We start from the raw sequence: 15682 nt of genomic DNA, 5'->3' as shown, positions 1-15682 counted from the left end.
GACACTACAGGCAATTTAGCATGGCCAATCCACCTAACCCGCACATCTTTGGACATTGCTGGATCAAAATACTGGAACACCCTCCCTTAACAGCACTGTGGGTGTACCTGCACCTCAAACTGCAACAATTCGCGAAGGCGGCTCACCACCAGCCTGTAGAAGGCAATTGGGGATGGGCAATAAATGCTGGCCTAGCCAGCGATGCCCCCATCCGGTGAATAAATTCTTAAAATGGTTCCATGTGGCTTAAAATGGAAACCGGCTAGATGGGCCAACCATTATATTGATCAGTATTAGTTCTAGCTCGCTCTCTCTACTCTGTACCAATATTCTTATCTCCTTTCCTTCTGTGTAAAATATTCTTGCATATTGAAATGGTCTCTGTTTCAGACATTAAACAACTCTCCTATTTTAAAAAAAACTTGTGCACTACAACAAATCTTTGCACCAAATCTCCTACATCGAATCTTGTTTGGAGCGTGTTTGCTGGAAGCTACATCTATTCACATGTGGGAACATAGCCGGGCATTATGTCTTTTTGAATTAAACAAATTACTGGGCACAATGATTGGTGCGTTTGCCATAGCAAAGCCTTGACCGATCAATCAACTTGCCAAAAGAAACCAGCATCCTTTTCTCATGCAGTATAGATTGTTGTTCCCTTTGAAATTTAGCATCCTTGCTTCTGGTCTGATGAGTGGAAGAACCAAAATTTTGACAGCTTCTCTTTTTTTTTCAGCAATACCTATTATAAGTTCACTTTTATAGCTCACTGGGCTAAATTGCTGGCTTTTAAAGCAGGCCAGCAGCACGGTTCGATTCCCGTACCAGCCTCCCCGGACAGGTGCCGGAATGTGGCGACTAGGGGCTTTTCACAGTAATTTCATTGAAGCCTACTCATGACAATAAGCGATTTTCATTTCATTTTCATTATTTCTCACCATAAAGCCCACTATTCTGTTAGCTTTTCTATCATCTTTTGTGTGTTTCTACTTTGGCATTGATGTTTTGTTCCTTCCTTCATTACTTCTGTATGATAACTTCTGTACATCTATCTCCTCTATTCTACCCTTTTTTTTACTGCTTTTACTTCACCCTTTTCTCCCAACACTTCCTGTCTAATTTAAATTACCCTTCACTGTTTCTTCTACCGTTTCCTGTTTAGGTTTCACTGCCATCTTCCCCAGAACTGGTGCCAGTGCCCATAAAACACAAACCATCTTCATGACTACTACGAAAGTCATTGTAGAATCCAACAAAGAGACGCATTGGAATGCACGATAGGATGTAATGAACACAGGTTTATTAGTTTATGCGCAGCCAACTCTGCTCACCCTCTCTGACCTGCATCCAGGTCGGGATTTAAATGCAATGAGGCTCCCCGTTGTTAAGGGGAAACCCTGCCCTGTTTTACGGGGGGAGGTCATGCTCAGTGCTGGTCACAGGGACCCAGATGGTGCATAACACTGTGGTATTGTCACTAGATTAGTAAAACAGAAACTCAGGGTAATGGTCTGGGGACTTGGATTTGAATCCTGCCATTGCAGATGGTGAAATCTGAATTCAATAAAAATCAGAATTAAAAGTCTAATGACAACCATTAAAACATTATATTGTTGTAAAAAACCCATCTGGTTTACTTTTGTCCTTTAGGAGAGGAAATCTGCCATCCTTAGCTGGTCTGTCCTACATGTGACTCTCGACCCACAATGTGGTTAACTCTGAACTGCCCCCTCGAGGGCAGTTAGGGATGGGCAATAAATGTGGCCCAGCCTGCGACACCCACGTCCCATGAATTAATTTTTTTTTAAATTTGTACGTGTCTAATAGCAAAGTCCACTGTTGGACCTTGGCCGACATAATCGGGGAATCACTCTATCTTTTAATAATAATTATTAATTATGATAAAATAAGGGGGTGGCTTGTTGTCGGTGTAGACCACGAACGCGTGTCCTTCGACGTACCTGGTGGAATTTTCGAATCCGGCAAATTGCAGTCAGGCCTTCCTTCTCAATTTGGGTGTAATTGCGCTCTGTGCGGCAAGCGTTCGGGATGCGAATGCTATGGATCATTCCGATCCATCGTGGAAGAGGTGTGTGAGGAGAGCCCCATCCCATAAGGCAAAGCGTTACATGTTAACAGAAGTGGCTTGGCGGGGTCAAAGTGGTGAGTAGTTTCTCAGAGGGCAGTTTCCGTTTCACCTCTGAATGCCTTCTGTTGTGGAGGGGCCCACTCCCAAGGGGTCCCTTTCAATTATCGGTGAAGTGGGCTGAGCACTGTTGCCAAGTTTGGGATAAACTTCCCATAGTACTTGACTATTCCTAAGAAGGTGTGCAACTCTGTCTGATCTCCTGGGATGGGTGCCTGCTCGATAGCTCGCACCTTGTCTTCCACCAGGTGGGGGGGGAGGGGGAGGAAGACTACTGAAAAGCACTTCCCTCTTTGGAGGCTGATGCCGGCCTACTCAAACTGCCGGAGGACCACAGCCAAATGATCCTTGTCCTTGTCGGAGGCCGCAGTAATGAGGATGTCGTCCATATACAGGGCCACTATATGGGTAGATCTGCCGCGCGTTCTCTTGCAAGCTGATGAAACACTGAATAGCAACACCTGTGGATATTAATGGCAAAAGAAAATGCCTAGAACCAGGGTTCAGGACCAACTGTAAACACCTTTCCTCCACTGAGCTTGGCACAAAGGTCTTCTGTGTGGGACCGGGTAGCGGTCTAGGCTGGAGACACGGTTCACTGTCATCTTATAATTATCTACATAATCTCACAGATCGGTTGCTGGTGCCTCAATCTTTGGCAAAGACCCCTGGGAAATTCGCCTGAGGAATCTTGTCACTGAAGTAAAGTCCTTGACTAAGTGGTCCTGTGGTGCAGTATGCGGTGCCGGCGGCAGCTCCACTTCAGCCTCGTTGCCAGTGTAGAATCCAACAAAGGGACACCGGAACATACATAGGATGTACTGAACATAGGTTTATTCGATATACACAGCTAACTCTTTCCCCCCCCCCCCCCAGTGTCACCGTCTGGGTTTAAATACAATGAGGTTCCCCCTTGTTTTTTTTTATAAATTTAGATTACCCAATTATTTTTTCCAATTAAGGGGCAATTTAGCGTGGCCAATCCACCTACTCTGCACATTTTTGGGTTGTGGGGGCGAAACCCACGCAGACACGGGGAGAATGTGCAAACTCCACACGGACAGTGACCCAGAGCCGGGATCGAACCTGGGACCTCAGCGCCGTGAGGCGGTTGTGCTAACCACTAGGCCACCGTGCTGCCCTCGGTTCCCCCTTGTTAAGGGGAAACTCCGCCTTGTTTTACTGGACAAGTTTATGCTCCGTGGTGATCACGGGCACCTGAATGGTGCATAACCAGTGACCTCTGAGTGAGTCGTAACAGTCATATTGAATTTCCTAACCATCCCTATTCCAGCAGATGGCTGGGGGAGTGAATACCACTCTTGGATGTCTGCACCTAAGGCTGATTTTGAAATTCAGTTGCTGGACTTGAGACCTACCTTTCTTGTATCTGACTGAGATGGGCCATGACTGACTGCTCTCCTTTTTCTAGGCTTTTTCAAGACTTTTAATCACAGCACTAGACTAGTGTCCTAATGTCTTGCAATTTAGTCTCCTGCTGTATTCTAACTGCCTGTTTTGTCTTTAAATTTAGATCCTTAATTCTAAACCTTGACCTCTCTGAAGTGCTCCTTCCTCAGCTGTTGGTTCCTACATTTAACCCTGGCTGTTGTATGATTCCTCTTTTCAGTGTTCCAATATGCTTCCTACTATTCATTCAGGGATTGGGCTTTGCCGGCTAGGCCAGCATTTACTGCCTATCCTTAATTACCGTTTAGATGTGGTGAATTGCCTTCCTGAGCCACCGGGGCCGTGTGGTGTAGGTACACCCACAGAGCTGTTGGAGAGTTCCAGGATGACCAGTGAAGAAGCAATGGGATATTTCAAAGTGAGAATGGGGAGTAGCTTGGAGGAGAACTTCCAGGTGGTGATGTTTCCATGTACCTGCTGCCCTAATCCTTCTAGATGGTAGTGGTCTTCGGGTTGGAAGGTGCTGCTTAAGGAACCTTGGTGAGTTCCTGCAGTGTATAGTGCAGAACCTACACACTGCATCCACTGTGCGTCAGTGAATGTGAAAGCTGTGCCAATTAAGCGATCTGCTTTGTCCTGGATGATGTCTAACGCCTGTCATTGGAGCTATTCCATTAGCACAGTGGCCGTGCTGCACAGCTCAATGGATGATGTTCTCCATGTGGAATCTAAGGACTGTATTGTGATCACTCCTATTCATACTGTCATGGATGGATGCAATTGTGGCAGGCAAGCTGGTGAGGGTGAGGTAAAGTATGCTTTTCCCTCTTGGTTCCCTCCCCACCTGTCGCAGTCCCAGTCTAGCAGCTTTGACTGTTAGGATTTGACCAGATCGGTGGGTAGTCATGCCACCGAGCCACTCTTGGTGATGGACATTTTACTCTGTACATTGCACATAGCATAGGAAGGAGCACTTCAGAGATGTCTAGTTTTAGAATGTATAAGCTTCATTCTGTGCCCTTGCCACCTTCAATGCTTCCTCCAAAGCATTGTTCAACATGGGGGAGTACCGATCAGCTGAGGGGGTGGGGTGGTGTGTGGTAATTAATGGTAGTTTAATTTGCCCATGTTTGACCTGATGCCATTAGATGTCTTGGGATCCGGAGTGGATGCAAAGGACTAACAGGGCAACTCCTTCCTGCTTGTGTACAGTTCTCTAGGGCATTATCATACTCATAGAATGCAGTCTCACAGTGCCAAGGTCCCAGGTTCTTTCCCGGCTCTGGGTCACTGTCCTTGTGGAGTTTGCACATTCTCCCCATGTTTGCGTGGGTTTTGCCCCCACAACACAAAGAAGTGCAAGGCAGGTGGATTGGACACGCTAAATTGCCCCTTAATTGGAAAAAATAAATTGGGTACTCTATTATTTAAATAAAGTTACTCACAGAATCGTACCTTACAGATAATGCTTGACTAGCCTGAGACAGTTTTGGCACAAGCCCCACCGATGTTAGTAAGGAAAATTTGCATAGTCAACAGGGCTGGGTTTGCTGTTGTCGTTTCCAGTAAGTAGGTGCTGGATGGTCTGTCTGGTTTCATTTTTTATGCAACTGAGTGGTTTGCTAGGCCATTTCCGAGGGCATTTAAGAGTTGACCACTCCTAGTGTCATTTTCTTTCAGGAAAAATAATTTCCATCGTTGTGTTTGGGTTAAGATAATTACAATAGTATTTACCTTGCGCATAAAATTATGATTTCAATTAAATGACGTTGAATTATAAGCAGGGAGTAAAGCATGGCGCTTTAATTCCAAATTGCTGAATAGTAATGAGATGTTTTTTAATAGACATCCAAGACCTATGCTGGCATCAGAGGAGGTACAGAAGCTTGCAGTGTCTTTGCCAGAATCATGGGACTGGAGAAATGTTGCTGGAGTGAATTATGTTAGCCCTGTACGGAATCAAGGTACAGTCTTTCTACTTTAAAAATGGCCTGTGTTACATTTTAATATTAAATCTTCATTAAAATGTCTGAAATGCCCAATTGCTTAAAAGGTACAATATTTCAAAATGTGGCTTGAACCCATTGCCAACTGGAAAAGATGGATCACGATCAGCATATTCCGTAGCGAGCTCCAATGTTTCACCAAAAACTATACTGAGGTTCATAACCACTCGACCAGGAAAAGGGCTTAACACTGCAGTTTCCCCTATCTAGACGGGAAGGCTCTGAATGTGTTTGATGAAAGTTAAACTTGCATTTATATTGACCATTAATGAGCATGTATGGCAACCGCAGCAAGATTATGAAACATTTGTTTGTGGTGCTTGAAGGAGTAAAGCATTTCAAAAATAGCACTATGGGATCTTTGTCCAGGGGTTGGTATGTGGGCTTCAGAGGGACACCATTTGATTTCAAAAGGCATGGATAAATTGATTCTAGCTGCTGGGATTTTATCTCCACTTAAGCAGGCAACCTCTTCACTTGAAAGAATACGGGGAAAGCTGATATACCCTCAAAATAATTCAGTTTCTGTAACTTTTGCAAGCAATGAAGAACTAACTTTGCTGCCATGTGGATCTAATATTGAACAATTTTAATGTGTGGAGCAACTAAAAAAATGTAAGAAATTCTCCATAAGATATGTTGACTTTCAGTGCAGACAATTGGGAGCTCTGTAAATAACTCATTAGTATAGTTATGCATCATTCCATGTGCAGCTTTCATTTCGATGTCCTAATTTTGGGCGAAGGTAATTACTGAAAGATTGTTCCAAGTGAAAACGAGTGAGTGGATCTGAGTCTGCAAATAATTGAAGCAGCCCATTCCAGAATTCTTACTTTTGGCTGAACGATGTGGAGATGGCTGAAGAACGAAGGCCTGTTTACCATTCTTGGGCACTATTTCCAATAGACAGTGTGACAGAGGTGAGCAACAGGGAGAGAGTGCAGATAAACACGTGGGCTGCAGGAATGGTGTAGGACGAAGGGTTTCAGGTGCATGGATAATTAGAGCACACTCTGGGGAAGGTGGGACCTGTACAGACAGAACGGTTTGCACCTGAACCAGAGAGGCACCAATATCCTGGGAGGGAAATTTGCTACAGCTCTTTGAGGGTTTAAACTAATTTGTCAGGGGGCTGGGAAAACGAGCTGTAGTCTAGAAGCCAGTGTTGAAAGTAGTGAGGTACTGAGGAGAATATCAAGGTTGCAGGAGTGTACCGGCAGACAGAAAGGTGTGTTGAAGTGTGTCTACTGCAATGCAAGGAGCATCCGGAATAAGATAGGTGAACTTGGAGCGTGGATTGGTACTTGGGACGACGATGCTGTGGCCATTACGGAGACATGGTTAGAACAGGGACAGGAATGGTTGTTGGAAGTTCCAGGGTATAGATGTTTCAGTAAGAGTAGGGAAGGTGGTAAAAGAGGTGGAGGAGTAGCATTGTTAATCAAGGATAGTATAATGGCTGCAGAAAGGCAGTTCGAAGGGGATCTGCCTACTGAGGTAATATCGGCCAAAGTTAGAAATAGGAAAGGAGCGGTCACATTGTTAGGAGTTTTCTATAGGCCCCCAAATAGTAATAGAGATGTGGAGGAAGAAATTGCAAAACAGATTATGGATAGGTGTGGAGGTCTCCGGGTAGTTGTCATGGGTGGACTTTAACTTTCCAAATATTGATGGAACCTCTAAAGGTCGAACAGTTTGGATGGGGCAGTTTTTGTACAGTGTGTGCAGGAGGGTTTCCTGACACAATATGTGGATAGGCCGGCAAGAGGGGGGGCCACAATGGGTTTGATACTGGGTAATGAACCGGGCCAAGTGTTAGATTTGTTTGTGGGAGAGCACTTTGGAGATAGTGAACACAATTCGGTGTCATTTACTATTGCAATGGAGAGGGATAGGGCCATATGGCAGGGCAAGGTTTATAATTGGGGGAGGGGTAATTATGATGCGATTAGGCAAGAATTCGGGAGCATAAGATGGGAACAGAAACTGTCAGGGAAAGGCACAAATGAAAAGTGGAGCTTGCTCAAGGAAAAAATACTGCGTGTCCTTGATAGATACGTCCCTATCAGGCAGGGAGGTAATAGCCATGTGAGGGAACCATGGTTCACAAGAGGTTGAATGTCTTGTCAAGAGGAAAAAGGAAGAGTATGTAAGGATGAGAAAACAAGGTTCAGTTGGGTCGCTTGAGGGTTGCAAGGAATGAGCCAAAAAAAAGTGGCTTAGGAGGGGGCATGAGAAGTCCTTGGCAGGTCGGATCAAGGAAAACTCCAAGGCGTTTTACTCTTATGTGAGAAATAAACAATGACCAGGGTGAGGATAGGGCCGGTCAAGGACAGTCATGGGAACTTGTGCATGGAGTCAGAAGAAATAGGAGAGGCGTTGAATGAATACTTTTCTTCAGTGTTCACCAAGGAGAGGGGCCATGTTTTTGAGGCTGAGCGTGTGATACAGGCGGGTAGATGGGAGTGTGATACAGGCGGGTAGGCTGGAGGAGGTAGATGTTCTGAGGAAGGATGTATTAGCAATTTTGAAAAACCTAAGGGTCGACAAGTCCCCTGGGCCAGATGGGATATATCCAAGGATTCTTTGGGAGGCAAGGGATGAGATTTAGCTTTGATCTTTGGGTCCTCACTGTCCACTGGGATAGTGCCAGAGGACTGGAGAGTGGCGAATGTTGTTCCTCTATTCAAGAAAGGGAATAGGAATGACCCTGGTAATTATCGGCCAGTTAGTCTTACTTCGGTGGCCTGTAAGTTAATGGAAAAGGTCCTGAAGGATAGGATTTATGACCATTTGGAAAGATGCAGTTTAATCCGGGATAGTCAACACGGATTTGTGAAGGGTAAGTCTTGCCTCACCAAATTTGATTGAATTCTTTGAGGGGGTAACTAAGTGTGTAGATGAAGTTAGAGCAGTTGATGTTGTATACATGGATTTTAATAAGGCATTTGATAAGGTTCCCCATGGTCGGCTCATGAAGACAGTAAAGAGGTGTGGGATGGAGGGAAATTTGGCCAATTGGATAAGTAACTGGCTATCACATAGAAGAAAATTTTCAGACTGGCGACCAGTTACGAGAGGTGTACCACAAGGATCAGTGCTGGGTCCTCTGCTATTTGTGATTTTTATCAATGACTTTGCAAAGGGGGCTGTAGGGTGGGTCAGTAAATTTGCTGATGACACGAAGATTGGTGGAGTAGTGGATGAGATGGAGGGCTGTTGTCGGCCGCAAAGAGACATTGATAGGATGCAGAGTTGGGCCGAAAAATGGCAGATGGAGTTTAACCCTGATAAGTGCGAGGTGATTCATTTTGGTAGAAAAAATTTGAATGCGGATTACAGGGTCAACGGCAGGGATCTGAGGAATAGAACATAGAACAGTACAGCACAGAACAGGCCCTTCGGCCCTCGATGTTGTGCCGAGCCATGATCACCCTACTCAAACCCACGTATCCACCCTATACCCGTAACCCAACAACCCCCCCCCACCCCCCCACCCCCACCCAACCTTACTTTTTTTAGGACACTACGGGCAATTTAGCATGGCCAGTCCACCTAACCCGCACATCTTTGGACTGTGGAAGGAAACCGGAGCACCCGGAGGAAACCCATGCACACACGGGGAGGACGTGCAGACTCCGCACAGACAGTGACCCAGCCGGGAATCGAACCTGGGACCCTGGAGCTGTGAAGCATTTATGCTAACCACCATGCTACCGTGCTGCCCACTACCAGCTGCCCAGCCAACTAAATGTGGAGGAACAGAGAGATCTTGGGGTTCATGTCCACAGATCTCTGAAGGTTGCCACTCGAGTGGATAGAGCCATGAAGAAGGCTTATAGTGTGTTAGTGTTTATTAACAGGGGGCTTGAGTTTAAGAGCCGCGGTGTTATGCTGCAACTATACATGACCCTGGTGAGACCACATTTGGAGTATTGTGTGCAGTTCTGGTCACCTCATTATAGGAGGGTTGTGGAAGCATTGGAAAGGGTGCAAAGGATATTTACCAGGATGCTGCCTATATTGGAGGGTATGTCTTATGAGGAAAGGTTGAGGGAGCTAGGGCTTTTCTCTTTGGAGCAGAGGAGGATGCGAGGCAACTTAATAGAGGTTTATAAGATGATGAGGGTGATAGATAGAGTGGACGTTCAGAGACTATTTCCTCGGGTGGATGTAGCTGTTACAAGGGGGCATAACTATAAGATTCAGGGTGGGAGATATAGGAGGGATGTCGGAGGTAGGTTCTTTACTCGAGTGGTTAGGGTGTGGAATAGACTGCCTGCTGTGATAGTGGAATCGGACACTTGAGGAACTTTCAAGCAGTTATTGGATAGGCACATGGAGCACACCAGAATGACGGGGAGTGGGATAGCTTGATCTTGGTTTCGGACAATGCTCGGCACAACATCGAGGCTGAAGTCCCTGTTCTGTGCTGTTGTGTTCTGTGTTCTATCTGAAAGGAGGTAAATTAGTATTTGAGACCGTTGACTAACTCCATGGGCTGGCTGTCTATGGTGTGCACAGAAGTCATTGCAGAAATAGCTTGGCACCCGACCCACTTGCTGACTTGAAGCTTGTGAATCCAGTTACCCATAGATATTGCTACGTGGATGTGACTCCCCTTTTTTTAAGTTGAGGCTATTGGTACTCTGATGGACGTGACAAGAAGGTTCAGTGTAGCTCATTTGCTTATTTTTTTAATCCTCTTTTTAAGAACAAAAAGTTGGTAGGGTTTTCCTGCATCATGCCATATCTTCGCCATGGTGGCAATTTGTCATGGTTACTTTTAGGAATTGGGAATTTTCTCCTCTTTCTCTTTAACCCTTCAGTCAAGCCATGCTCATTTAAAAGCTATGTGACCTTCTTCATCCATCTTCCTTGATTTCTGCTAAAAGAATGATGTGCAACTCTTGCAAAAAGAAAAAGTGGCTCTTTACTTGGCACTAGTTCAAACAAAATGAAGTCAGAAATGTAAACGGTGTTAGGAATCAATCATCTGCAGCTTTCTACATCCCAAATGCTGATTTTGATGAGTTTGTACTGGAAAGTGCCATACTTGTCCAAATGATTTCCTGCATTTAAAGTTATTCTGTTATCAAGTTAAATATACAATGTGTAAAAAGGTGTATATTGGTGAGCATGGTCCATTTTATTTATCCAATTGGGTAGGGTCCAAAAATTTGCCTTGGCTAATTGAAATTGAGATTTTTGTATGGCATGTCATTGGACAATGATTGCAGTAATTCGGTCTCGGCTTGATTTCTGCCCAGACTGCCATGAAAAACCTCAGTCCTAGTTTTTAGACGCAATCCAGTTTCTTGTGAGAATGGGTCCACATCGCAGAATTACCTAGATTTTAGTATAGGGGAATATAATTTAATGGGTGAATAACCAGCTTGATGCTGACAGTAGGGGAACATCCCTCACTTTTTTCACCTTTTAGTTTTGGCACACAGAAGATTTGTGCTGTGTTGTGCTAAATGCAGGAACTTGATTGCTGCACGACCTAGGGAGCGATCCTCCTGCCACGTTGTGCCAGAAAAGCATCTCGCTGCAGCGCAGCGCGGATGGTGAAAGCCAGGAGACCCAGCTCCCGGGATCTACCCTGCTCTCAACATCTTGCGAGATTCAACATTGCATGGGGAATCGTGCCCACAATGGGTGGGATCACCTTTCAGCACATCTGCATATTAGAGCAAGGCAGTAAGCCTTACTATGTGCAGATTCCCAATGTGCCTGGCCTGGGGATTCGTTCCCTTCACCTCTGGAACCTTGGGGAGCACCATTTGGTACTGGTCCCCACAAACAGGACCAAATGGAACGGCACCAAAGGGATCGGAGGCCCCCAGCTGCATGCCCTTTGGGCAGGGTGATGCCCTGGCACTGCTGGTGCCACCTGGGCACCCAGACACTGCTGGCCTGGCAGTGCCATCTTGGTGCCAGCCTAGCACTGCCAAGGTGCCTAGGTGGTGTTGGCAGGGACATTGCCAGGTTGGCACTGCCAAGGTGGCATCTTTTGCACGCGATTGGGCTGGGGTTACCCAATGTTGGGGGGGATGCCGGGGAACTCTCCCATGTTTTGTTTTGGGGTGGGAGAGGGGGGAGAGGCGGTCGGGGGTCAAGGTGCCATTTTAAAATAGCGTCCCGATCTCTTGCTGCAATGGAGAGTTCTGGCGAGCAAAATATCCAATGCATTCTTTGAATGAATGTGGATATAAAGAAGTAAGGCAGTTCATTTAATAATAAAATAAACCTTGCAAGAGAGAGGATAAAAGGTAAGATTGAATTACTTTTCTAATGTCCCCTAACTTTGCTTTCCACCAAGAGGCCTTTCAGAGATTTGATTCCTAATCAACAATCCTGCAGTTCTTTGACTATTACAGCCATAACACCAGACATTCCTGCCAGCATTTTTCTTTTTGTGGATTATGTCTCAAAAACTGGAATATTATAAGGAATTGATATAGGCTATTGCATTGCTTCTTTCTTAATTTTTTTATATGTAAATCTTGTGTATTTAAATCTCCACCTTGCAGATGTTGAGACATGAACTTGGGAGGGGAGCAGATTTTTCAGGGGACCTATGGTAATTGGGTAATTGCAGCTAATTATGGTTTCTCACCTGTGGGTTTGTATTTCTTAGTTGTTGGGACTGTATTGTCTGGAAATGTGAAATCCAACTGCAGCATAACCATTTTGTTTCCTCTGTTTCGGGTATTGGTAACCTATATGATTTGCTTTTAGTTAATTCCTTGGAGCATTCGATTCAACTGTTTTCATTTCTCAACTTGGCAAAATCATGTGGCTTTGTTTTTTTTTTGTTTTTTTATTATTTGGAATGAAAATATTTTTTGTTTCAGTTTGACCCATCAAAGCCAATAGTCCCATGTTAGTCCATATTTAATTCCGTTGTTAGTTAAGGGTTCCATGCATGTGGTAAGTGTACCTTTTTCTTTTAAAAGGTTGGTCAGTTGTTAAGGCATCTGTTGCTTGAACGAAGTGTTCTTATTTGTTTCACTGTTGTTATGGGACTGGCGTTTTCAGAACCCCAAAATGTATCATGGAGTTCAACCAACCTCCCCCTTTAATGTATTGTTGTTTTTGAAGCACACGGCTTGTTCTCCAGGTGTGGTACTACAATTATGGACACATGGGTTTTTAAACACAAAACAATGTTTATTCCATGAATTCAACTTAACCTTCTTAAATAAACATTGGATCCCTTAACACCCCTTACTTAAAATAATACAATACTAAAAAATTCCTCAAAATGTTCCTTCAAACCTCCAAGAGACACCACCTTTAAACAGAAACACATCAGGTTAAAGACATTACTTATTATGTGTTTAAATCACCCAAATGTTTCAGAGATATTCTTTCCTAGCAAAGATCACAGCAGGTCCAGCTTACTGAAAACACAGACACACCAAAGCTCTTTTCTCAAAGCTGGCTTTCTCCTGTCAAAACAGCTCACAGCAAACCAGCCAGGCACTTTTCAGCTGCTTTCTCAAACTGAAACTAAACACAGAAAAAGCAAAAGTGATCTCAGCTCAGCTCCCCCCTCTGACATCACTTCAGTAATATGAACTGCTCATTTCTTAAAGGTACATTGCTTAACCATCCATTTCTTAAAGGTACTCTCACATGACATTGTCCTGTTTGACCCATCTGTCTCTTCTCAACCACTGCAGGCAGTTGTGGCAGTTGCTATGCCTTCTCTTCCATGGGGATGCTTGAAGCCCGCATTCGCATTCAGACGAACAGCACACAGACTCCGATCCTCAGCACGCAACAGATAGTTTCCTGCAGTCGTTATTCTCAAGGTAATTGATTAAAATAATATTGTTGACACACTGATATTTAATTTACTTCATTTCAAGGGCAGTAGGGTGTGATTTTGGCTTCTAATGTTACAAAATGCCTTCAACTAATTTTTCTTGGGTTGTAAAATTTGCAATGTTGTGAAATATGCAATGTTTCTTTTTGTTTATAAATTTAGAGTACCCAATTATTTATTTATTTTTTCCAATTAAGGGGCAATTTAGTGTGGCCAATCCACCTAACCAGCACATTTTTGTTTTTGGGGGTTGTGGGGTGAAACCCACACAGACACGTGGAGAATGTGCAAACTGCACATGGACAGTGACCTAGGGCTGGGGTTCGAACCCGGGTCCTCAACACTGTACTCCCAGTGCTAACCACTGTGCCACCATGCTGCCCATACAATGTTTCTTTTTATTCAAAACATGATAACATCATTTGTTACAAGTATGCAAATGGTGCCTTTATCCAAGATTATTTTATTACACAAGCTATGGCATATCTTCCATCAGAATCGGTATGAAAATTTGAATGGTCAAAATCTAAATGCATGTTCTGGTGCATTACTTGCTACAAAACAAAATTGTCTGTGTGTTGTTATGGGATGTTATAAGGTGTCATCCAGTAGTCAATCCAGTTAGCTTGCCTGACATGACTCATTTCAGTATATCTGCATGCAAACACTTAATGTACCCAACTTTTGGGGCTTAAAAATAAGGAAGTATCCACAATGGCACTGTGAAAATGGACTAAACTTCATACTGGATAATTACAACCTACAATATAGATCATATGATTCAGCCGAGTTTAATTCCGACGTGTTTCATGACACTGACCAGTCTCCTGCTGAAACTTGTTTGCTTCGTGTAAAGCTAACTTTTCATGGGGGGAGGCTGATCACTGTTGTAGTTTATATTTCACTTCAATTTTAAAGCAACATGGTTTGTTGATTATGAGTAATCCACTTGTCTGTCTGTTTTTAATCTCTTCCAGGATGTGATGGAGGATTTCCGTATCTAATTGCTGGGAAGTATGCCCAAGATTTTGGTTTAGTTGAAGAACGCTGCTTCCCTTATGTTGGAATAGATACGCCTTGCACTGTTTCGAAATCCTGCTACCATTACTACGTTTCTCAGTATTATTATGTGGGTGGATTTTATGGTGCTTGCAATGAGGCAGCAATGAAACTGGAGCTAGTAAAAAATGGTCCAGTGTCGGTTGCCTTTGAAGTTTACCCTGACTTTATGCATTACCGTGGAGGAATCTATTATCACACTGGGTTAAGTGATCCCTTCAACCCTTTTGAACTAACTAATCATGCAGTTTTGCTGATAGGCTATGGCAGTGACCCTCAAACAAAACAAAATTACTGGATAGTTAAGAACAGCTGGGGAACAAGCTGGGGAGAGAATGGCTATTTTCGAATCCTCCGAGGTAGTGATGAATGTGCAATCGAAAGCATTGCTATAGCAGCCACTCCAATCCCTAAACTGTAAGGAGAATAATGAAATGTGCTTGCTGGATGCAAAACTCAAAAATAAATCACAATTTTGACTTCTTTAATCTTGGAATCAACCTGAATTTTGCATAAAATGTGCCTTTAAAAATGTTTTTAAACTCAAAATGGAGATTATGCTGCTTGCATGTTCTTATGTGTATTCAAAATGAAGGCTGCAGAATATTTGATTAACAGTGGTAATTATACTTTGGTGTAACACTTATCTTGCATTTATGGGGTGTGCAATGCCGAGCAGCTCTGCGATACCAAAGCTTTTTGTAATTGGGTAGTTTCTGAATCTGTTTCTTAAACCTGTTATTTCGTTGATACTGTATAAAGTGTAGTTATGGGGATCGGAATGAAATTCTTGCTTTTTAGAAAAAAATTCATTTCCATAATGTCAATTGAGGGAATTGCTGAACAATCTCTTATGTCTGCTTGTATGTACAGAGATGCTTCATCCCTGCTGTTAATGTTTTAATAAGATTATTTTGTTAGCACCTGACAGGTAGAATTTATTATAAACAATGAAAAGTGGCAACTGATTTAAATTCGCCAATGTCAACATTTTATAAATTTTGGTTTACAAATTTTCAATTTGAGCTTTTTTTATCAAGTGTTTTATAATTCTTCAATTATTTACATTGTCTGAAAATGACATGCTTCATCTGTCGCTTGTCCAAGCCAGTTATCCATGTGCATAATGGGTACAAATGAGGGAGTTTGCACCGTTCCTGGCCTAAACTTCAATTTTTCTCAAAAAATAATGGATAGTTGTTTTTTTTTCCTCCAGACCTG

At 43.5% G+C, this 15682-nt stretch overlaps 1 protein-coding gene across 1 annotated transcript in view; it reads left to right on the top strand.

The window, feature by feature from the left end:
- The window catches only part of ctsc (cathepsin C), a 30392-nt gene extending 14911 nt beyond the window's left edge, over positions 1-15481 (top strand). Inside the window, exons 5-7 of the mRNA XM_038818231.1 lie at positions 5405-5523; positions 13257-13388; positions 14380-15481. Coding sequence (XP_038674159.1) covers positions 5405-5523; positions 13257-13388; positions 14380-14882 — 754 coding nt within the window. The 3' untranslated portion in view covers positions 14883-15481. The remainder of the gene's footprint in view (positions 1-5404; positions 5524-13256; positions 13389-14379) is intronic.
- Positions 15482-15682: the final 201 nt, after the last annotated feature.

The sequence above is a fragment of the Scyliorhinus canicula genome, chromosome 14 (genome assembly GCF_902713615.1).
Source record: "Scyliorhinus canicula chromosome 14, sScyCan1.1, whole genome shotgun sequence".
Taxonomy (NCBI): Eukaryota; Metazoa; Chordata; class Chondrichthyes; order Carcharhiniformes; family Scyliorhinidae; genus Scyliorhinus; species Scyliorhinus canicula.
Note: the sequence above shows the minus strand (reverse complement) of the source record. Positions and strands in the feature narration are given on the sequence as shown.